General features: G+C 41.0%; 4 protein-coding genes across 4 annotated transcripts; 2 read left to right on the top strand and 2 right to left on the bottom strand.

The window, feature by feature from the left end:
- Positions 1 to 1,296: 1,296 nt before the first annotated feature.
- Positions 1,297 to 3,629, bottom strand: LOC131880587 (uncharacterized). Its single transcript, XM_059227253.1, has 2 exons — positions 2,610 to 3,629; positions 1,297 to 2,516 (listed from the first exon to the last, which is right to left on the bottom strand). The coding sequence occupies exons 1-2, from the start codon at positions 3,275 to 3,277 to the stop codon at positions 1,649 to 1,651; spliced, it is 1,536 nt and encodes a 511-aa protein (XP_059083236.1). The 5' UTR covers positions 3,278 to 3,629; the 3' UTR covers positions 1,297 to 1,648.
- A 3,409-nt stretch (positions 3,630 to 7,038) lies between these two features.
- LOC131880588 (guanine nucleotide-binding protein subunit alpha-12-like) lies at positions 7,039 to 9,160 on the bottom strand. The gene is made up of 2 exons (XM_059227254.1): positions 9,137 to 9,160; positions 7,039 to 8,315 (listed from the first exon to the last, which is right to left on the bottom strand). The coding sequence occupies exon 2, from the start codon at positions 8,278 to 8,280 to the stop codon at positions 7,126 to 7,128; it is 1,155 nt and encodes a 384-aa protein (XP_059083237.1). The 5' UTR covers positions 8,281 to 8,315; positions 9,137 to 9,160; the 3' UTR covers positions 7,039 to 7,125.
- Positions 9,161 to 10,061: 901 nt separating this feature from the next.
- On the top strand, positions 10,062 to 15,132 carry LOC131880586 (uncharacterized). The gene is made up of 6 exons (XM_059227252.1): positions 10,062 to 11,355; positions 11,715 to 11,990; positions 12,182 to 12,436; positions 12,890 to 13,259; positions 13,373 to 13,688; positions 14,636 to 15,132. The coding sequence occupies exons 1-6, from the start codon at positions 10,972 to 10,974 to the stop codon at positions 14,754 to 14,756; spliced, it is 1,722 nt and encodes a 573-aa protein (XP_059083235.1). The 5' UTR covers positions 10,062 to 10,971; the 3' UTR covers positions 14,757 to 15,132.
- Positions 15,133 to 18,239: 3,107 nt separating this feature from the next.
- On the top strand, positions 18,240 to 22,030 carry LOC131880291 (synaptic vesicular amine transporter-like). Its single transcript, XM_059226882.1, has 6 exons — positions 18,240 to 18,435; positions 18,536 to 18,955; positions 19,510 to 20,006; positions 20,603 to 20,746; positions 20,826 to 21,155; positions 21,455 to 22,030. Exons 1-6 carry the CDS (start codon positions 18,294 to 18,296, stop codon positions 21,569 to 21,571), a joined length of 1,650 nt encoding a protein of 549 aa, XP_059082865.1. The 5' UTR covers positions 18,240 to 18,293; the 3' UTR covers positions 21,572 to 22,030.
- Positions 22,031 to 22,142: the final 112 nt, after the last annotated feature.

Here is a 22,142-nt window from a genome sequence, read left to right as displayed (position 1 = left end):
ATAAGCACTTTAGGATATAATCTCGTAACATTGTAAGTCTTCTCTGAACAAAGCTCTTACAACTCAAGGTCCCCAAATTGGGGCTTCCCGGGCGAAGACGTCGGTCGCGCCTCAGACGTATTTTCATGAATCTTCAAGAGGAACTGAGACAAAAAGAGAATCAATCAAATCCAAAGTAATCTCAAAAGTCTATTTTTTTATACTATAAGCCCATGTATCCCGTAGGACAATTCTCCAGGAACTGCATTGCAGTTCCATGATTTCAAATGGATAGAAAAACGAAGAAGATATCTTTGCAAAGGAGGAAACCAGAGCATCTTGGAATCGTGATAATTGCTCATCCACTGCAATTAATGCCAAGATGAATTTAAAACTACGATCCTAAGAGTTTTGGAGACAACGAACTGAATAATCGAAATAACGAAGACCAACTTGAAATTGGCTCAATCCATAAGATTGATTCAGGAATGAGAAGAACAAAGGGGTGATAGGCTAACTCGGCTCAGAAAAACACTTCTTCCCATTCTGCAAATGAGCGCAAATCATTTTGATTAGGTTCAAAATCTGATTTCAAAATTTGTAAGAATAGCATGAAAGTTCAAGCAGGCTTCCACAAACAAAGAAATGTATGTTTGTAGATGTAAAAAATAAGTATAAAGTAAATGTGGGTTCAGAATTTCTTGCAATGTATCCTAGCTTTTTTTAAATGTTACCCTTTTGAATAAAAAAATCAAAGAACATAGCCAGTGACTGTACACGGTTAGAATGGTTGGAATAAACAACAGTTGCCAAAATGAAACATTTTTTCTTTCAGTTTTCTGATGGGTCAGACAGACTATATTATGGATCGGGTTTTCCTCGAATCGTGGGGAAGTGAATAAACCAAATGTTAGGGGAGCGACTGCTTCGATAAATAGGCACTTCTGTAGATTATCCGCGACTACCTCAACTCAGTGAGTTTGTGTTTTTCATATTTCACCATGCAAGAAAAACGCAACAAGACCAAGGACAAACTCTCTCGTACCTCAGCCTAAGAACATCATCAAATCAATTATCATTCTGAGCATTCTGAGCGCGTCTCAGATTCTAAGTAACGTCTGATTTGACTTGTTCCCTAGAAAGCTTAGCGTTTTTTCCTTGTACTGTTCTTATGTCAACAGAAGCCTCTTCCAGTTTCCATCCTTCAGTGAGCCGCACTTTAGTCAGCTAAGACGACGTTTCTTTTTGTACTGGTTTCTTGTTGTCTTCTGGTTTCTGGCTGTCTTACCATTTTAACCATTCGTACGAGATAGTATGAGGTAGTCCGAATGGCCATTTGATGACGCAAGAATTTAAAAGTTCAAGGTTCATAATCAAGCAGTTGCTGAATAATGCTGCTACATTTTTTATGGCAACCTTAAGAGAAAATGACAGTTCTATTGATCAATCATCATCATTAACAAAACAAGGATTCACCTCTTCAAGAGCACTACGTCCAAGAAGACGAAGCAAAAATGGCAATGACGGAAGTAGGGTTGATCTTCATTCCCTGGACCTTTTTTTCATTATTGTTACTATGAATAATATCATTCATTCTATTGCACCCGGCCAAGAGGTTTCTCCTCTGGAACATTGCATCTTTGACTCAAGATCATTTTTATCACGGAGATTATCCCTCCAAGGAGGAGTCAAGAACATTGAAAGCTAACGCTGGTAAGGCGCCACCATTGACCAAAGGTAGAATTGGACGGAACTCATCGAGGGAAGAGGACGACGGAGACACGGGATTGGAACCACGTTCCACTAGGCCAGATAGGGGCGGTGTGGGTGGTGATGTTGCCTTCGTCGTCGTAGCAGTAGTATTAGTGACAGTTTCTTTCTTTGGTTTCGATTTTGGACTCAATGTTGGGTCAATTTGTCCAATGTTGTTTTGTGATAGAAATGGATTCCGGTTTCTCTTTCGTAAGTGCTCTTCCATGAAGTTCTCTTGCGTTTTTCGCTTGGTTTGATGGTGAATGGCCAGCATTTGGCTTTGCAGCATATTCTTGCCAACATACGCTGGCGTTGGCATAGGTTTTGGGACGTTTCCTGGATAGATGTGTTTCATTTGGGATCGTGTCATGGTCGCAGTCAAATGTGGCTTACGTCTTCGATGGCTCCTCCTGGTTGGACTTGGGAGTCTGGTTTGCTCCCAGGGCAAAAATAATTTCCTTTTCACTTGAGGACTTCTGCGTGAAGGAGGATCTGAAGGGTACCCCAATGCACTCTTAAGAAGTCGCTTGAGAGGGGACAAAAGGTCACTAAGGTATGATCGGAAGTCAGATGATTTCTCTGACGCTTTATATCGATCACTTTTTTCCAATCCAAATGGCCTATTCCTTCTTTCGGCGATTAGCTTGTTTTTCACGGCGAAGAATTTTTCAGCTTTCGTCATGGGGTCTTGAAAATGGGCTGGAACAGACGGTTTCCGTGTTTTTGACTTGCTGAAGGGAGATTGATTTGAGCTCACCAAAGACGCCATATCGATCTTGCGGTTCCTGGAAGGCATTGAAAAAAAAAAGAATGAAATTAAAACTTCGCCAGTCAGGTCATTGGTTCGAGATCGGGATCCCTGATGTGTGTGTACTTACTTCAGCCTCTCTTTTAACTGCGATATTAGCTTTGACTTTTCAAGGAGGTTGATTGAATGCTCATCCAACTTTGGCTCCTCTTTGGATGGCACATGATTTGTCTGCTTTAATTGGCGTTTGTCGGTACTGGAATAGTTTGCCACCATATGGTTGAGTTGCCAGTATTTCTGCCAAGCTGGTGCTTGTTCATTGGCTGGTTTGATCTCCTCAAAGGGTTCCATATTGTAAATGCTCTTATCGGCCAAGGCATGTGGGTTGGGAGCTGGGGGCGATGGTTGTATCACCACCGATTCGGACAATAATGGTGCAGCTTTTGGACTCGAAGATTTCGAGTTCTTTAGTAACTCCATGGAAACCATTTGTCTTTCAGTTGTTGACGAACTCTGCTCGTAACACTCGACATCATTGTCAGGGTTAGTGTCATCGTCATCATCATTGTCATCGTCATCGTTATAGTCTTCGTCATTGTCAATTCTATCAATAACGTTATCAGTTGGAAGAGTCTGGGTTTCCACTGATAGATCTTGACGTTTCTTCAAGTCAACCCATGGTTTCTGAGAGGTTTGTTGACTTGGTTCTTCTATGTCCGCTGATATTGGCTCAATGGGTTTATCAATTGAATCCTTTCCAAATCCACTCTTCTTTGGAAAATGCTCAAAGTTGGGCATGTCAGCATTATTTGCAGGTGTTCGTAATGATCGTCTTCGTCTACTTTTGCACTTCTGATTCGGTCCAATAGGTCTTTTTTGTTGATCAATCACATCCGTTTCCGGTTGTTTGATGTCAACGTGGCTCAAGGAACGGTTGATTCCAGTAGACCAAATTCCAAATTGATCAAATCTTGTGATGTCCAGACCATCTGGTAATCGAAGTGTAAAATGTTTGTTCTTGACTCGTTTTAACGGCTCCGTTTGTCCAGTTTGATCATCCAAAAGTTTGATGTTCTTTCCTTTTTCATCTCGCGATCCAACATAGAAATAAGCACCTACAAAAGTACTTCAAAAAAGTGTGACAAATAGCTGCCCTGATATACATATAATGTACAACCCTTAAAGCTGATTCACTTGCCTGGTGCTAAGGCCTTGAAAGTTAACCCCTTGACTTGAATTATGGTGGGGCTTACAAGGGTCACTTGAGTAGACCTTAAGCCATTTCTTCCTTGGAGTGGCTCGAGAATAATCGGGTACGGATTGGACTCGGTACTTAGAGGTTGCATTTCGCACATTTGGATCTGAAAGACCAATCCCAATTTCAATAATGTCAAGCAGCACTTCATATGAGATGGTCCTGAATTGACGGATGACTCGAATATAACTCCTCTCCTGAATTTTGACCCTATCTATTGGGTGAGCATGATAGTTCCATAATGTCATGAAAGTTCGTTTTTCATAGTAAACAAAACACTTAATTGTGTCCTCTATCACCCTGATCTAATTGTCATATCAACACAAGCTTAACGATATAGGAACAATCGGGCAATTCTCCGATTTGAAATATCATTAAAAGACCCGTGGGACAAAGAGCTGTCAAGTTAAGAGCCATTCTGAAAGGAAGGGTGTTCATGGCGGAGGCTTTTTTGATTTCAAGACCTCTTTCATTTTTTGAAACACCCTATAAATTGAGACAACTGGGGTCCAAGTTTCACGATGTTATGTTTGCGATATTGCTGGTGAAACGATTGATAAAACCACAAAGACTAAATGCTAAAAAAATAGAGACCCCCCCCTCACACACACAGGAAAGTAGTTGATGTTGAGACTCCAGCGTGGAGCAAATCGGAAATTCGATGCTTCTTTGCCAATTCAGACTCCATTTTAGATGTTATCAAAAAGGCCACCAAATGTTATCAGTGAGCGAGTTTATCCTCTTTCCAAAAAGATAACCCGTAGGTTTTTAGTTGTCTTGGAAAGGGGGAAATTAAATATGCACTGAGTAATCAGATTTTGCTCACGAACCATGTACACCTGGATGACGGTGATCCTAACGAATGGATAGGTCTCTAAGGTCATTGAGGGCCATTGGATAAAAACAAGAACGAAATACCTAGGAGAATGAAAGGGCCCTTCCTATCGTTTGAAAAGGATCCAAGAGCCCACATTGACACATTAACACTCGTCGTGATCGCCGCGCTATTTTGGCCAGTCTCTGGTTGACCAACCCCATTTTCTTCTCAAAGTCAGACAATTTGGCTTCACCGGCCTTAGCAGACATTGTAACTTTGTCAAAGATTGTCCAAATGTTAAACTAAACTATATACATTGATTGGGTTTGTAAGACATCCTTTCCGGACGAGGCTTTAGCTACGTCTATAGATCTACGTAAGTTAGGGCATTTCTTCCACGTTGAACTTACGTTTTTAGAGCGAGAAAAGAGTCCAAATGATGAGATGTCCTTGATGTCAAATCCAGTTGGAAGCGAAAATAATTGGTCCATGTTACTGGCATTGTACATATTAGAAGATATAGGCGTGGTTCTACAAGATGAACAATAATAAAGAATGAACGAACGAACGATGAGGTTGGAAGTAGAAGGACTTGGAATTGGAGAATGATGTTGGTCTTATCTAAACGGTGGGTTTATGGCAATTTTTTGCACTATTTGAGCCACTTTTGGCAGCATCAGCCAAATAGCAGATGTTGTTATCGTTTTGCCGCTTGATCGATGATTTTTTCGACCGGTCGTTTTTATTCTCACACCGAAAGAAAACTTGAATAAAAACTCCATTTTTTCTAAAAACCTATATAAAAAAGAAAGAAAACTGAGGTTCAAGTAATTCAAAACTTTGTAAAAAATGTCTGTTTGACCACATTAAAAGAACAAAAATGGTGCAATTCTTAAATGTGTCGCCAGGATACTTTTACTTCCTAACAGTTTAGGTTAGCCAGGGACTTCGGTTAGCTCTGGTTGTGCGCTTTTAACATGGAACGGAATAACGGACACGAAAGTTAACGTTCTCATTAAATAAGCAAAATATAAAAGCGTAAATTCCTTAGCCTGATTTAATCTAGTATCTGAAAATAAAAGCAACAAGTCCTTTCGTTGGTCGTGGACGAAAAAGTGAACGTTTTCCTTTAACAAATAATGTTGAAAAATTTGACAAAAAAACTCCCATCTTTATTCCGCAAGGCAAACACCGACAGTCCGAAAGTGAAATGATTTATTTCATTTATTCAAGCTTTGTGCTGCAAAGCTGACCTCGGTCTATTACGGTTTTTGTGAAGTATGAGTGGTAAAAACTGCAGCTTCCCGATTTTCTAAAGGAGTTGATGAATTGGTTTGAAATTGTGATTAATTGCATTCATTCACTCTAAAATGTACCAGCCATTAACGGGAATTTCATTTTCTGGTGTCCTAGTTAAATCACTTTGTGAAACTTAGGTACAAAAATGAAGAATCACTCACTTTCCTTGAAAATCTGATAACAGCACTTTCTTCCTCTTCTTGGCATTATTTAGAGATGCCGTCAGATAGAGATCTGGAATTAGCAAATATTTGTAAGGCTCTCCGGACTTGGGAATTTTAATGTTACCGACCAGGTAGGGTGTTATCCACAATCTTGAGAACGATCGTGTTTTTTTGGTGAATGACACGAAACGCGGCTTGGCCAATGTAGCAATCCCGAAAAGACACTTGAGGCTTGCTGGCATGATCTTGAAATATAAGCAAGCTTCAGGGTTGCATACGTAAATTGGACATTATTTGGCAAATATTTAATACATATGTACATACCCATTTGATAGCCAGAGACTACAACACATAAAACAACAATAACAGCAATCAAGCACTTAATAATCATGGCACGAGAGTGAAGGGAAACGAACTTGAAGAACTAAAGATAGCACTAGCACCACTTTTCCGGAGCAACACCATCCAGGACTAGGTTCGATTTCTCCTTCTCGTTGGCATTCGATCGAGATCGAGTGGGAAAACGTTCGTTCGTTCGTTTGTTCATTCGTACGTCAGTCAGTCAAGGATTGTATTAAGGAAGAAGGTGCGTAGGACGAGCAAGGGAAAAGAAGAGTTGGTTGTTCACCATCCAACCAACCAACCAACCAACCAACCACTAACCCACTCCCTCGCTCTCTTCTTGTAACTGTACAAATTTCTATCAGGACCAGACAAACTATCAGATGGTTGTTTACAACAATGCTTGAACATGTGGGGGAAATCGACGAATGCAATAACGTTGGCCAGGAAATAGTGTAGCTAGTAGGCTATCGGGTGGGCTACTACAGAAGGACCCAGTCCCATCAGGCATTCACCAGAATTTAAATGAGACAGTCGAATTTATACGGATTTCCAGGTCCATGAATGAGAGTGCCCGTACTGACGCCGAGGACATCCTAAGTCGTATTTGTTTTTTCGTGTAGTGATTTGCGCGCAAACCATGAGAGCCATTCTTTTCACGCGATCTTTTAATACATGCATGTGGGCTTGAGTCACGGTTTTTATTTGGAATATGTATTGCCTCGTTAATATGATGAGAGATATATGGTAGGAGACATCTCTGAATATCTCATTCTAACATGAGGGCATCCAAGTTCCGCCTCAGAATCGTCTCTTTGACCGAATTAAATACGAATTCAATATTCCTGGTGTCTACAGCAGTGGTAAAATGATGGTACAATGGTTTAGACTTGTCGAAATGCTTGGACACAAATAGATATAAAATGAAACTTTTCACGTCATCCAAATTCAGCGGATCACCTTTGATTGGCTGACTTTGCTTTTTTGATATCTCACACATCTCCTCAAACTCCAATGGGAAGAACTCTGCAATATTGACTTTCTTGTAACAAACTTTCTCCTTCAGTAAATCCATCTTATTCAGGAAAAGAATAATGGCTGCTTGTTTGAAGATTTTGTTGTTAACAATGCTACTGAACACTGTCCGCGCCTCTTCCAACCGATTGGTCATGGAGTCTTCCAAGAGAACCTGATCAAATTCACTCGTCGAGGCCATGAACAAGATGGCCGTGACCGAATCAAAGCATTCGAACCACTTTTGCCGTTGGGTTCTTTGGCCGCCCACATCCACAAAGAGAAACGGCACGTTCTCGATGGTCATGGGGAATTCGATGATACCTTTGGTAGTTTTCCGACAGTACAAGATGTCTTGGTTGGTGGGCACATAATTGGGATCCGAGACTCGATCCAGATTGTTCAAAAAGTACCCCACTGAATCCACCACTTGGAGCTTGGATCGACGCTCAAACACTTGCTGAATGGCTTGATCGCGCCACAATGATGACAGGATGGCGTGATATCGCCCACCAAACGTATGGGCGTTGATGGTGGAATACTCGGTGAGCTGAAGCAAGGTCACTCTGTTCTCTTCGTTTTCGGCGTGTTCCATGGCATAACCCCATTTGAAACTGTTGCTTGCCAGTACTTGCATGCCTCGGACAATATTTTGATATATGACGCGTTTGAATTCCTCTATCTGGTTGGCATCGAATTGCAAGCCGTGAATGATCCTCATTTGCTTCAGAAATGTCGACTTTCCGGATTCCCCTGCGCCCAAGAGAAGCAATTTAACCATACGTTGGACCTTTCTGCGATCCAAGCGAAGTTGTTTGTCAATTTGTTTGCTGCGGTTCCGTTGATCCAGCTCGCCATTGGGCTTGGAACGAAAAAAACCGCAGCCCAGAAGATCCCTGGCAAAACCCATGAGGCAAGACGGGTTTCTTCCAACCCGCTTTGACCCTGAAAAAAAGAAAGGGTCCACGTTACATTTCAAAGTTCAGGTGTTCTTAGATGCAATCAAATTCACGCCTAATTGCTAATTCCGGTTCAGCCAGAACTGAACAATGCATTCAGTCACTCATCGCGACTTTCACTATCCTTCCCGCGACTCAAAATGAAGGTTCGATGGAGTGATTCACCTCAATATCTCCTGTCATGATTTCAGGCATGGTTTAGCTCTGGCTTAGTTTAACTCTTAACTCTTCGATGAATGTTTTACCTGATTTGTTTCCGCGCTACTCAAACATTACTACCCAAGTTCCCATGACAAACCCATTCAATTAAACCACTTGACGAAAACCGAAAACCGAAAACCGAAAACTAAGCAAAGCAGAGCCTGATCGATCGGGGTGTCAGCTGAAATGGCGCCCCGATCTCAGTTGCCATCAAATGGCATTGGCCAATTAATTCCCACTCGGAACCAACCAGACGTCAAGAATAAGTCCAGATTGGGTTCGGGCTTGGATTGGATCGGGTTCTGTCTGTCGAGCGAGCGAGTGGTTCTTGTTTTGATCGTCAGCGATCACAGAACCCATCCCATGCATGCAAGAAATGAACAGGGACAGGTCATGGAAACAGCTGAGAACAAGGTGACGAAGGCGTACAATCCAGAAAAATGACACTCGTCCAAGGTGTTGCATGGACCCGTGGATTTTCATGATTTTGGAACACGATGAATGAGTTAGGAAATTCATTCACACCAGCAGGCATGCAGGAGGGTGGGGAAATGAGTGACTTTGACAGGAGAAACCAAGATAGTAAATTCATAAGGTGCTCTTTACGTGGTCTAGGATCGAGGGTTGGGTCCCCCACCTAGCGGCCATTTTGATTCCTACTTCCGAGGTTTGTAGAAATCTGAGGAGCAGATAGGAGCCCTTCAGGAGGTCCCGAAAGCATGCTATTTCCCGTTCGCAATTCAGATGCCACTTGACCACTGGTTTGAGGTGTTATTTGATTTGGCGCACCATTCAAGGCTCGGGAAAGTCATATTTAAGTCCACTCGATCGATCCACCTCTAGATCTTCACTACTTTGTACACTAAGGATCGTAGGTTAGATGAAAAATGCCTACCTATTTCTCGAGTAGAACTTCAATTTTTTCACTCACATTCAAAGGATGAACAGATTGAAGCTGTGGAAATCCAGTACGATACGCCTTATCTTGTCCTTATCTGACTTGGCCTCTGGCTGGCTGGCTGGCTGGCCGTCTGACCCGTCTGACTAACTAATTGACGTCTTATCAATCACTCCAAATCAACTAACATGGCTGTTGGGCGTGTGTGTCCTTTTCGCATTCATATGAAAATAATATTCCCTTGCAACGAGCACTCACGAAGTGTATTTTGGACAAAGATAGATAGGATTCCGGCACTTGAAACTATAATTGTTCTTCTTGTATCAAATGAGCGTAAGAAGTGGTAAGCTAGCTGTTAATATTGTTTGGTTGTCGGTGGGCGTGGTTGAAATGAAGATCAGGGATCAGTGTTTTTTAATCACATGGAACAATCTTCAAAACCATGATCTAAGTTCATTTATTAATGCGGAGACATTTTTGCGAAAATCATTATCAAACGGCTAGCGGAAGCATAGTGATTAGCACTGCTTGTCTTCATCAAAGTCTCACGAAGCTCGCTGGATCACGAACTTGAGACAAGGATGAATGGGCACATTTTCGAGACTTGCTCTTAAAATGACCAGCTTTATCGAAAACGAGCGCTCATCCATGCCTCGAAAATAATAGCTATAGCCACTTATACGCAGTTTTGCACCTGTAATGACGAGGCGGAAAGCGGGCACTTTACATTTCGCCATTCCGAGTCTTCATTAAACCTTGGCTATCATCTCGGATTTACATTACAAAGAACAATGGTTTTTTAGTTAATTTCCTCTCTGTTTTGGGATTTGATTTGACCACTCCGTGGACTATGTCATTTTTTTATTCCAATTATCAGTCACGATGCGTCAGACTCGGTTTCAAAAATGAACTCCAACTCCTCTCGTTAGTCGATTGGTCTCAGCCAAAATATCACTTTTCTTGAGAACAATTTATCCTCACCTGAAAAGGTATGTGTTTGGTCACAAGACTAGATGATGGTCGATGATAGTTTTGACAGATATCTTTTCACGCTGAATGATTTTGAAAATGCCAATCTTACTGCGTAGTACGAACCATCAGTTATTTATAGTTCGACCAACGTTCAATCGGGTAAGCTTACAACTGTGCTCATTTTTTATGACTTTGATATCGATTTATATCGTATTGGTGTGGGAACGTGAGAATTTTTATGTTAATCCCGAAAGGGTTTGAAATTCACGACGGAAGCGACTTTACTACATACTTAAATTGCTTAAATCAAACCAGCATGCTAAATTCGAATTCAGCTCTGATCTGATTTGAATCTATTTTGTATTGTTCCATAACATATTCCTCCATAGTTTCTGCACATTAGCGTTCAAAATGTGTTGCAACAACTACGTGTAGTTTTGGAGAAATTGGAAACGATATCCATGCAGTTCCAACGAGTCTCAACTAGATAGTTGTTTAGAATCAGTTCCAACGTGATTAGAAATGTTACTCTCATTTCTCTCTAAAGTTCCAGATCTTAAAGCGATCAAAAATGATCGCTTCATTTTGGTCCATCTCGGTCCTTCTCTGTTTGGTCAATCTTGGAGTCTCGTTGATTGCAGAAGATCCCCTAAGAATGGGGTTAAAACAAATGGGCTTTCAAGGCGCCATTTTTGTTCCGGGTGAGATTGGTTATCACAAATTCCGCTTGGGGCATACGGGAACATGCAAATTTGCTTTTCCCAAACTCGTGGCCAGGCCACGAACCTCAGCTGATGTTGCTTTTGGCGTCATGCTCGCCCGGTCAGAAAATATTTCCCTTAGCGTTCGAAGCGGCGGGCATGGTTACCTTTGCCAGCATCTAAAAAATAACAGCCTTCATCTGGATCTGAGACGACTAAATCACATGCACCTACTCACACCTGACCCCGAGAAGGTAAGGTTCCGTCGTTCATTGTTTCAGAACATATCCCTGAAGGTTATTTTGAATGACTCGTTACCTTGTATTGTACATAGAAGGGTTGCTTTGATTTTGTTCAGAGTAAAACCTAACCAGACATATTTTCTCTAAATAAAAGGCTGACCTAGCTAAAAGTCCAAACTTGGTCGGTTTTACACGAGCCTAGAAGGCTACACGAGCCCAATTTGGTGACTTTTCTTGTTTTGTCGCTAGTGAAGTGTCTGCCCGAGTTCATTCGCATCGGAATCTGTCTACTAATGTACCAGCACAATCAATTATATATTTTCATCAGCCTTCACAATCCTTCACTGCATAATGCATGCGAATGTCTTTAGAATCTCCCTCTTCGCTTGAACCTTGGCCCTGGTTCAACATGGGGCAGAGTGCTGAAGCAATTTCCGATCAGCCGATATTCCATGGTTCATGGTCAATGCACAACCGTTGGAGTGGGCGGATACCTGCTGGGGGGAGGCGTGAACTTTGTGGGCACGTCGTCCAAGCTGGGAAGTGGCTCTCAAAATGTCATGGAATACACCATGATCTCCGCCACCGGAGATTTGCTCAAGGTGTCTGAAAATGCCATTCAAACATTGCATTTGAATGAAAGTGTGGTGAGTTCAGGTAATGATTGCAATGCCAAGATAAGCTAATTATGAAGACTGCTTTAGCTCATTCTGTGGTTCTTTAGTTCAACCTTGCACCACAACTGATCGATCTATTAACCTATGGAAATGTCAAGCCTTATTGAGTGTTGTAGGTGTGGAAAAAGGTAACGAATGTGCACATTTATTTATCGTTTCAGAAAGACACCCTATTGGAGCCCAAAAATGACTTATTCTTTGCGTTGAAAGGTGCGGGCAGTAGTTTTGGGATTGTCACCAATTTCTTGTATCAAATATATGATGAACCGGAAACTCAGCCTGTGTTGGTGCCGATCTTTTTCCGTGGACCAAGTGACTTGGAAAAGCTCAAAAGGTTGAATGCCAACGGCCTCTTTGACGTCTCCATATTCCGACTTTATCATCTAATAGACATGGATCCTGTTCAAGGAAGTTGGGTAAAGCCATGGATGACGAATATCTACAGGGTTGTTTCAATTTAGCGTCCCTTAGTCAATAAGAAAGTGCACTCAACTCAATGAGATTTAAGGGGCGCTAGTTTATGACCATCCTGTGCATTTACTTGGATTTGTGTATCGCATCCGACAGATCGGATTCGGACCGGATTGAATGGATATATTCGGATTCAGATTCGATCGAATTGGGAAAAATTGTCGGATTTGGATTGGGCTTTGGTCGAATTATGTAAAAAATCTCGAATGGGGATTGCAAAGATTCATTGCGGAATCAGTTTGGGAGACGCTGTCGGATCCGGTGCACAACTCTAATCTTCACAAACGTCAGTAATTTTGAGATCGAGGTCAAAAGCTCTTGTCATGGCTATTCAAGTCATCATACTTTAAGACACTGCTTCATGTCAATTAAAAGCTCTAATGTAATTGATATTTTAGTATAATACATTCCTCGCCAGTGCCCCGTTATTGAGCAAGTTGATCAATTTTTCGTCCCAAGAGGCAGTTGGGGCTTTGGTTGTGGATATATATTCTGGACGGCAACGAACTGACTTGATCGAAGCCGTCAATCTCTTACATTCGTTTGGCATGGAACTGGCCTTCACTAATCTAGGAGGCATTGGCATTCTCACCTTGAGAATCATGAAGTTTGACCAATTCGATCCTTTCTTAAGAACATACGACTCCCAATATCTGAGTCAAGAAGATCAACTTCGAAAGGGCCCTCAAGCATCCGCTTCGGCCAGTTTCATCAATGCCAGGTCACCACGAATAGTAGAAGACTTTATCTTTAACAATTCCCATTTCGGTAAGATATTGATTGCTCTTTCCATGTTTACGAACTACCTTTGAAATAGCTCTACTACTGACTGAACGGTAGACGGAGGCATAAAGGACTGACTGAGGTTTGCTCTCTTACAGGCAACTATCAAGATTCCGTGAACCTTCGTCATGATCTTGGCTGTGATTGGTGTTATTGGACATTGGTGATTTGGAATGGACCAAAGAGGCCACTTTTCTTTGCCAATGATCCACCCCCTGATCAAAAAGGAATTTACACACTAGATTTTACCTGCCAGTATGATCCTCATTCTTCGGCTCAAGCCAAAAGATGCGAGAATGTTGTCCAGTTGGCCAAAGCCCGGATGTCCAAAATTGCAGAGGAGGAAGGGGAGCATCTCAATCAGTACTATAATACCCCTTCTTGTGACATCAATGGACGACCTTTTTACGAAAGGTAATTCCTATAAACAACAGCAACGATGTTTTAACACAAAGGCTGTCAATCAACTAACGGTAGAACGATTCGAAGTGCGCACGACAAAATCCCCATTGGACCTTCTCTGTATTCTGAGTGAAGTCAGTCATTTTAGGTTGTAGGTTAATGTGAATCCACTGATTATTGATCATTATTATTATTATTTGGAAGCAACACCTATCCAATGTTTCACGCATTTTGTTTCGTACATTTAGACAGCTCAACGGTGAATTGTTGGCGAGCCATGACTTGGTACTTGTCGCCTCTGTAGCGAGTGACGCACAATGAGAAGAATTCGTGTAGGCTTCAAAAGTAACGGATTAGTTATAAATACTTTGGGCAAAATTATCAATTTCCAAAGTTTCAAACAGTATCAATCTTTTGAGGATGGCATGCCTCATGGATTTTTGAAATTTGGGAGGTGAAGAATATGTTTAAAAAGTTAAGATGAATTTATATAGTTTGAACTGTTGATGGCTTCTAAAGCATCTTGATCTGTAACTACAAGATCATCTAAACGCTCAACTTGACTGACCTTGTCAAGCTCAATGTATTGGGATTGTAGTTTCTTTTTCGAAAAAGGATCGAATTGTTGCAATTTTGTTACTTGCAATTTAGTTATTACTGCGCTGAATGTATCTATTCATAATCTTCTGTTGACTGGAGCTTAATGTGTTAGAGAGAAGGCATATGGTTTATGGTTGTAAATTAGATCCCAAATGGATAATACACCACTGTAAGAATTAACTGTCATTTCAAATGTATTTACTCCAAATTTCCTAGTCAAACCCTAGAAGTAAAATATAGAGTCAATGTCTGGTTCGATCGTCCCAATAAAAGTGGTCCTTGTTGGTCGTTCGGCTTTTTCATCGATTGTTGTTTTTCTGAACTATGAGTCCTTATGTCTGCATTGGTTATGATTTTAGGTATTGGCATCATCATTACGAGACGTTGTTGGCACAGAAACAGATATGGGACCCGACGAACCTTTTAACGCACTGCCACGCTGTTGGAAGTACGGATGAGGATTGTTGCCCGACCGTTTGATATGAGACACCGACCACGACTTCAAGTCAACCTAGACTTTGAATTTGGAGTCTTGATTTCATTTTGTGTGAAAACATAGGGCGTATTTTTGCTTACCAAAGCTCTACCATTCAAATTCACAAGATCAATTTCGGTAGAAGCAAGCATATTCAAAGTATTGATGCTTTTGAACCGATTTTATTAATGATATCCACTATTATTACCAAGACACAGCATTCACTTATCAATCGACAAATAGACAAATAAGGGTCATTTGTCTATGTAGTATATGACTGTGTTGGGTAATCAAAATGTCCTGGCTGAAATTTGGCCTTTCTTTAGTGTTGATCTTTGATTCGAGAATATCCTTCAAGTGAATAAATGTTAGTGATCCGGATCTAGATTGATTCTAAATTAAGATAGCCGATCCTAGTTAGTCCTTGACTTATGAAATTAGTATAGAATTATAAAATTGATACCACTCGAGTTCATGCAAAAACACCTTTTGCTGCAGATCGTCTTCAACGCAAATTCACGCTATAACTACGTATAACTTGACACGGTGTTCAGACACATAATAACATTGAATCAAAATAATTTGCTTGTGCTAGTTGGACATTCCATTCAAATTTTTCGCGAACAACATTAAGCGACTGCTTAGCTATTACAAGTTGAGGGCCCATCTTTCGTCAAAATTGACCGCTAATGGCCCTGACGGTAATTAGGCGAAAGTACAGTTTTTGTGAATTTTCTACACTATTTTTTTTGCGGGGGGTGGGGGTTACGCTGTCCAATACGGAGGTATCCAGTACTATTAAAGCGAAAGGTTATAATTCGTCTATTTATTACCTTTCAATCTTTACATGATATTTGGTCTACCAACGAATTTGAGTTGGCAGACCGAGCCAGTCCTTGAATGTAAGGTTGATCTGGAATTCTTTCCAACAATTTGTCCAATCTGACTTGAAAGATGCAACCGGATCAACAAGGCCCAAGTATTCCCTACGAAAATTAGAGGGAGGCAAATTAAACAATGAAGGAGCCCGAGAAAGAAGAGATGTGGACTTCTTTGTTCGAACTAGCCTGGATTCTCGAAGGCTTGAAGGTGCTCTCAAAACGCACATTAAACATCTACGGTCACTAGAATTGACCCTAAATCCTGGGTTGGGACAAAGCTCATGAATGCTTTTGAAATCGTACAATATCAGATGCCTTTCGTACCTGCTCTGAGTACTATACAATCCCAACCTTTCTAACCTCTCCCAATACGAGAGCTCTCTCATATCCTCAATGTTCCTAGTGAAACATCTTTGGACTTGTTCGATCTTTTGCAAACCTACTGAACTCATTGGAGCCCAAACGGGTGAAGCACATTCAAGATGCGACTGGGCAATTGACTTGTACAGATTTAGCATTGTGATGCTATCTCTGGACTTAAACGTCCGACAGATACAACGACACTTTTGAAAAGCCTTATCCACCTTCAACTGGATAAGCTCATCGAACTTTCCATTATTTTGAGGACTACACCCAAATCTTTCATAAATGAGACCTACTCAATATCTCTACCTCAATCATCTACGAGTGGAGTATTCAAAGGAATTTCATTCCGTTCAGGGCCATATTACTCTCAGTAGCCCAAAACTAGATTCTATCCTGGTCCTTTGCAAGGCTAGTGGAATCTTGGTCATTCCCACCAGAAACTAACTTTGTATCGTCAGCATAAGAAGAGAGACTGGCAGTATACTAAGCTTTTGAAGCGGGGCAACGAAAATTATAAAAAGGAGGGACCCTAAGATGGAATGTACATGAAATCATGTATGTCGCTCAGGGTTCCCTCGACCTAAACAATTGGCTTCCTATCATTAATGAAGCTTCTCATCCAAGGGAGAAGTGGTGTAGTGGTTAGCGCAGTTTCCTAGCATGGGAGAGGTCACCGGTTCGATTCTCCTCCCCGAACTTTCTCAAGGAAACTTTTAGACGCTAACCACACCCACAGACGAAGAACCAATCTGATACCGGACTTGAAACTGCCTATCGGAATTTGGACTTGGATGATGCGATGGCTGGCTTCGCTGGCCGGGCGAGGTGCACCCTCCGACCCTAGCACCCCAACCAAAAAAAAAAATTGAGAACATTGCTTTAAATCCCAATCTCATGAAGTTGATCTAATGATCTAAAACTTGAACCAAGTTTTCTGTCTAGTTTCAAAAAGGACTCCAAGCCAATAAAAAATGCACCAATTTTTAAACGAACAGTAATGTAATATCTTTAGAAGATACCGGATTGGGAATCCAAATTAATGCGTTCCTAAAAGAAGATCTTACCAAACGTTGCAAGTCTCTCACTTTTTGTTCGAGTGTGTTGAAGCTGCGTAGGGAATATCCTTGACCTATCTAATTCTATACTCTGAGATGTAACCTTTTACATCAATGACTGGCTGTACAAAAGACACGAGTGAGTACCGGAAGCTGATCAAAAAGCCTGACTGCTAAAAGTCCAAATGTCCTTCCTTGCCGATAAAGACATTGTTATTCTCCCTCAACCAATTTTTTGAAGACGACGGCTCATCGCTATTCGACCTCGATCAATGAAATTACCTTTAAATCACCACCCGTTCCCGCCATTGCTTTAAACAGCCTACTTTTAAGAAGGTCACCAATTTCAATTCCCAGCCATGCACTTCACATTTCGTTCCTACTATTTTTTTTTCATTCCATAGCTGGATTCTTGGATACGGTCCTCTCGTCTCATCTCGCGTTTGTCATGGCGGTGGTCAAGTTACGAGAGAAATTCTTGAATTTATGTTGACATTTTTCTACAACAAATTTCACATGAATCTATACATCTTTTTCAAATACATGAGCTCCTAAAGGCAAAATTGCAATTCGATTTTTACTGGCCCTTTCGTGTCTTCACTTACGCGTTGCTGAACTTGAGTTTCCATGGCAAGACCATCCTCGAAGGTTTTGAACCCGTTGATGCTTTTATATCTCGAAAATGCAGCCCACTTCTCGACCCTTAGCCAATAAAGGGTCGGTCAATTGGAGGATGTCAATGTCTTTCAGAAAAACTGCCTGTCCCTCGGATTTGCCTTGCTTTTTATTTGACAGCCAAATCAATAAATTAGAGTTTGTCAACAGAAATGTTCGTGCATCGTTTGTAAGACATGATTTTGATTTACTCGGAAACAATGTATTAATAGTGTATTTCAACACGACATATGATTAAGAGCTAAAAATAGTGGTATGGGAAAAGGTCTAGAAATTGCATCTAGTTTTTCAGTTAGGCACTTTTGGGTTAGCATTTCGAAACCTTTATGTTTATCAATAACGCAATTAAATGATTAATTGCGAGAGATTGATCTCATTGGGCACTATTTATAAATTGTGTAATATCCGCCATGATATTATTTATGATGGTATCCATTTTTTGGTCGTTTGGCCCATTTGATGGGTTTCTAAGCGTTTTTATGCATTCAAAAAAACATAACTTATTTGCAACGTTCGAGTTGACCTACATTGATCTACTTGGTGTTCGTGTGTCCCTTGAGCACGGATGGGGGCTTCTTCAAAAGAGGCAGGTCTTCTCTCTCGAAGCTCACTTGTCAGAAATAGGGCAATGGAACAATCCAGGACCCTCATTGTGTGTTTGGTCTACAGCACCTTAGTCATGGACAACGTAATTCTGACTGTCATCGGTAAGCAAAAATAACATGCCACCATGGTCTCCAACGTGCGTATAACGTATTAGGTTTCACTTTTGACGCTTCCCGGTCCAATTTGTGTCATCTTTTTCAGTTCCATTCATGCCAGATTATCTACATGAGCTCGAACATCCCTTCAAAGTAGACCGCCAATTGAGCATTGAAAATCACACCAAGACGACGAGTCCTCGAATCACTCAAATGTATTTACAGTACCCAGGGGGTCCGCCCTTTTTAGTGCCCCATCCAAATGCAAGTCTTTTAGTTTTGGCATTTCAAAAATCGCAAGGCCACGGCGGGGTCCATCGAGGGACTGATTTGCATGCAGCAAACGGAGAGACCAACCAACGTGATCACGAATTGCTCAAAGAAAATGGAAGAGTTGGCACCCTTTTCGCTTCCAAAGCCATTGTGCAACTTCTGGCAAACCCGTTGGTTGGCTTCATTTCCTCAAAATATGGGTATCAACAGCCGTTGGTTGCCGGCTCAGGGATCCTCTTCCTTTCTTCCATTCGTAAGTGTATATGATCAATCAGTACAGAGATTTTTAGCTATTCACTCATGCGAAATTGGGGACAACTTTTTTATAAGAGAGGCTTCGGAAAGGTTACTTTGAAACTTTGAAAAGTGACACTGTTGCATCTTTCTACGGGAAGTAACCCTATTTTCTTTGTTTTTTTTTTGATTGTCGCCGTTTTGACTTGTCACATTCAAGCAAGCATCCATATAGATACAGTACTGTATCTCAGGTGGCGGGGCAGGGGAAGAATTCGTCCTTCATGCCTGTAATATCTTTTACCACTTTGACATTGAAACATTTGTCAGGGTGATTGATAAACATGTACAGTAAATTCAGATCAGTTGCCTCTTCATTGAACAAACAACAACCGCTCTACTAACTTACTTTGTTCAACTAGCTAAAGATAAAAAAAAAACAAATTCTATCAACCATTCTTTTTTGGGTCCGTTTTCTATTTTTGATGTGGGAGAAGATTCATCCCGAGCAAGAGAGGGTTGGTTCGATCAATTCGTTGAGCACGACATATTTTCACATTTTTCGTTTTTCAGTCTTTGCCGGCCTCTCGAAATATCCCTCACTTCTTTTGGCCAGGAGTATTCAAGGCATTGGTTCAGCTTGCATAACCGTGGCCGGAATGGGATTAATGGCCAAAATATATCCTGAAGAATCTTTGAGATCCAAAGTGATGGGTCATCTTATGGGTGGGATCGCGCTGGGGGTCATTATCGGTTATCCTTTTGGAGGGTTCGCCTATAGCGCTTGTGGCAAGACCATGCCATTCATAATCACCTCTCTAATCACCGGCGTATTATTCCTGTTGAATCTCAAATTCATTGGTTCACTTCCCATGGACAGGGAGTATACAACGTTCAAAACTACAACCATGGATCCTGAACTTCATCAAGAGAGGTGTATGTTTTCCATTGCTCTGTTGCGGGATCATCACATCATCATATCTACCGTGGCAATTTGGCTATCCACTTCAGTTATGGCAATGTTGGAACCGTGCCTACCAATTTGGCTGATGAACAAGTTCAATCCACCGGTAAAACATTTCGCTTCACGGTATAGCGGACTTTGTCTTGTTGACACCCCAAAGGGCCACAAGAATTTGAATTTGATTGACTACTGCACACGGTATCTGGAACGAAATTGGAAAACAAGCAAAAGACATTCACAAGACGATCAAATTTTGATTGCTCTTTTTCCATTTATTGTTTAATATTTCCCAATGGGAAGCACGGTTGAAACCATAGATAACGTCATATATGTATCTATGGTTGCAACAGACAGCTTTACAGTTCCAATAACCCGTTTCCCAGTCTTTTGAATTTTGGACAACATTGTTTCATTTTTTGGAAACAAATCAAGATGTTTGAAAAAGAAGGATGAAGATATTCCTGAAAGAAAAAAAAATGAATTGAAACCAAAATGTAAACAAGAAACAAAAAAATTGTTACGAGATGAAGAATCTGTTGGGTCTTGGTTTTTGCAATTAAGCCATTATTTGATGGCAAGGGAAATGATATTCCTATTTTGAAAAAGCAACTGACCTCAGAATTGCTGTTTCGTCAATACTGTCCCGGTGATTTGTATTATTAGGGCTTATATTGACAGTACAAGTAACCTCTTTGTTCGTAGACTTGGCAACTCGGGGTTGTGTTTTTACCTGATAGCATTGGTTATTTCGTCGGAGCAAACTTTTTTGGCCCCATTGCTCTTCATTATGGAAGATGGTCGATAGCCATGGCAGCCATGATTTGCGTCGGTTTCTCAGCCATTATGGTAAATATCAACAAGATTGACATTAAGAGTTGATGCAACGAATCGATTTCTTCATTCATCTCATCCTTTCCTAATTTAGATCACACTGGCCACAGTCATGTGGGATCTTATTTTTCCCCATTATTTTTTGGGCCTGGGCATTGGGATAGTGGATTCGTCTCTAATGCCATTGTTGGCCCAATTAGCGGACATAAACCACGGAAGTGATTATGGATCAGTGTATGCCCTGGCCCAGACCTCGGTTAGCTTGGCATACAGCCTCGGACCATTGTTTGGGGCCCACCTGGCCCAACGAATCGGATTTCCAAAAGTTCTCCAAGCCTTGGGGATTATTAATGTGGCATACTCCCCAATTCTATTCTTGCTGAAAACAAGAGTCAAGGATCAAGATAAAGTGGTCAAGCAGCAGGCATGTTTCCTTTTTTCCTACTTAAGCTAGATGGTTATGGACACAAAATACACAATTGGTAAGATTCAAGCAAGACATTTCGATATGACGCAGATCAGATTTCCCCCACCAGCAAAAGGGAGATTATTTTATGAACACAAGGTTTGGCAATTCGGAGCAATTGTCAAACTTGATATGGGTCAAAGCATGAACCACAGGCAAATTTAAAGGGGGATGGATGCTTGGGTCGAGAAATGCCAATTTTGGAAGAAAAAAAAAAAGAATGGAATGATTACATCAGTATTTTTTTTCATCCTCAGGATATCAATCCAGTGCATTATGGATCGACAACGTCCAATTTACATTCGAAAGAGTGGCCGACAACCAAGACATATTGCCCTAGTGTTTGTCAAAATGGGCGCATTGAGTCTGACTAGAAAGGCGAACATAATCAATCGAAATCCAGTTCAATTTCGATAGTTACATTGTGTGTATTTTAAACAGTAAAGGAAAAACTTTCGGCATTAACCCACCACTGCGAGGCAAGAAACAAGATGCATTAAGAAAAAAGTACATAATCCCATAAACTCAATGCAAGAAAGAGAACAATGTGTGGAGGGTATATCGCTTACTGAATTTCCTCAGCTTTTTCAGCAGAGTTGGGTGCAAGAAAATAGAGATTAGATAACCGATCTGTTTTTGAAATGACTTCCGTCTTGATTTCCGGCTTTTATTCAGAGGTTTTGAAAATTACATCAGGTCTTCAAATCTTCAACCTTATTGCATCACACAAAAGCCAACCAATAAACGACCATCTCCAAGCCTCAGACCCGCCCCCCCCCAGGCTCCCGACCGCGAGTAATAAGGTTTTATGTACTAATTGATATATCATTGTTTCTCTTTGATGTTTTATTATATTCAATGTGTTATGTGAGAAAATATCTTGAAAACTGTCGGAAACTGGAATGTGATGGTGTTCCGTTTATAGTTGAGACATGTATTTGCTCA

This window comes from Tigriopus californicus, chromosome 5 (assembly GCF_007210705.1).
Source record: "Tigriopus californicus strain San Diego chromosome 5, Tcal_SD_v2.1, whole genome shotgun sequence".
NCBI classification, from domain to species: Eukaryota; Metazoa; Arthropoda; class Copepoda; order Harpacticoida; family Harpacticidae; genus Tigriopus; species Tigriopus californicus.
This window is presented reverse-complemented; position numbering and strand designations above follow the sequence as displayed.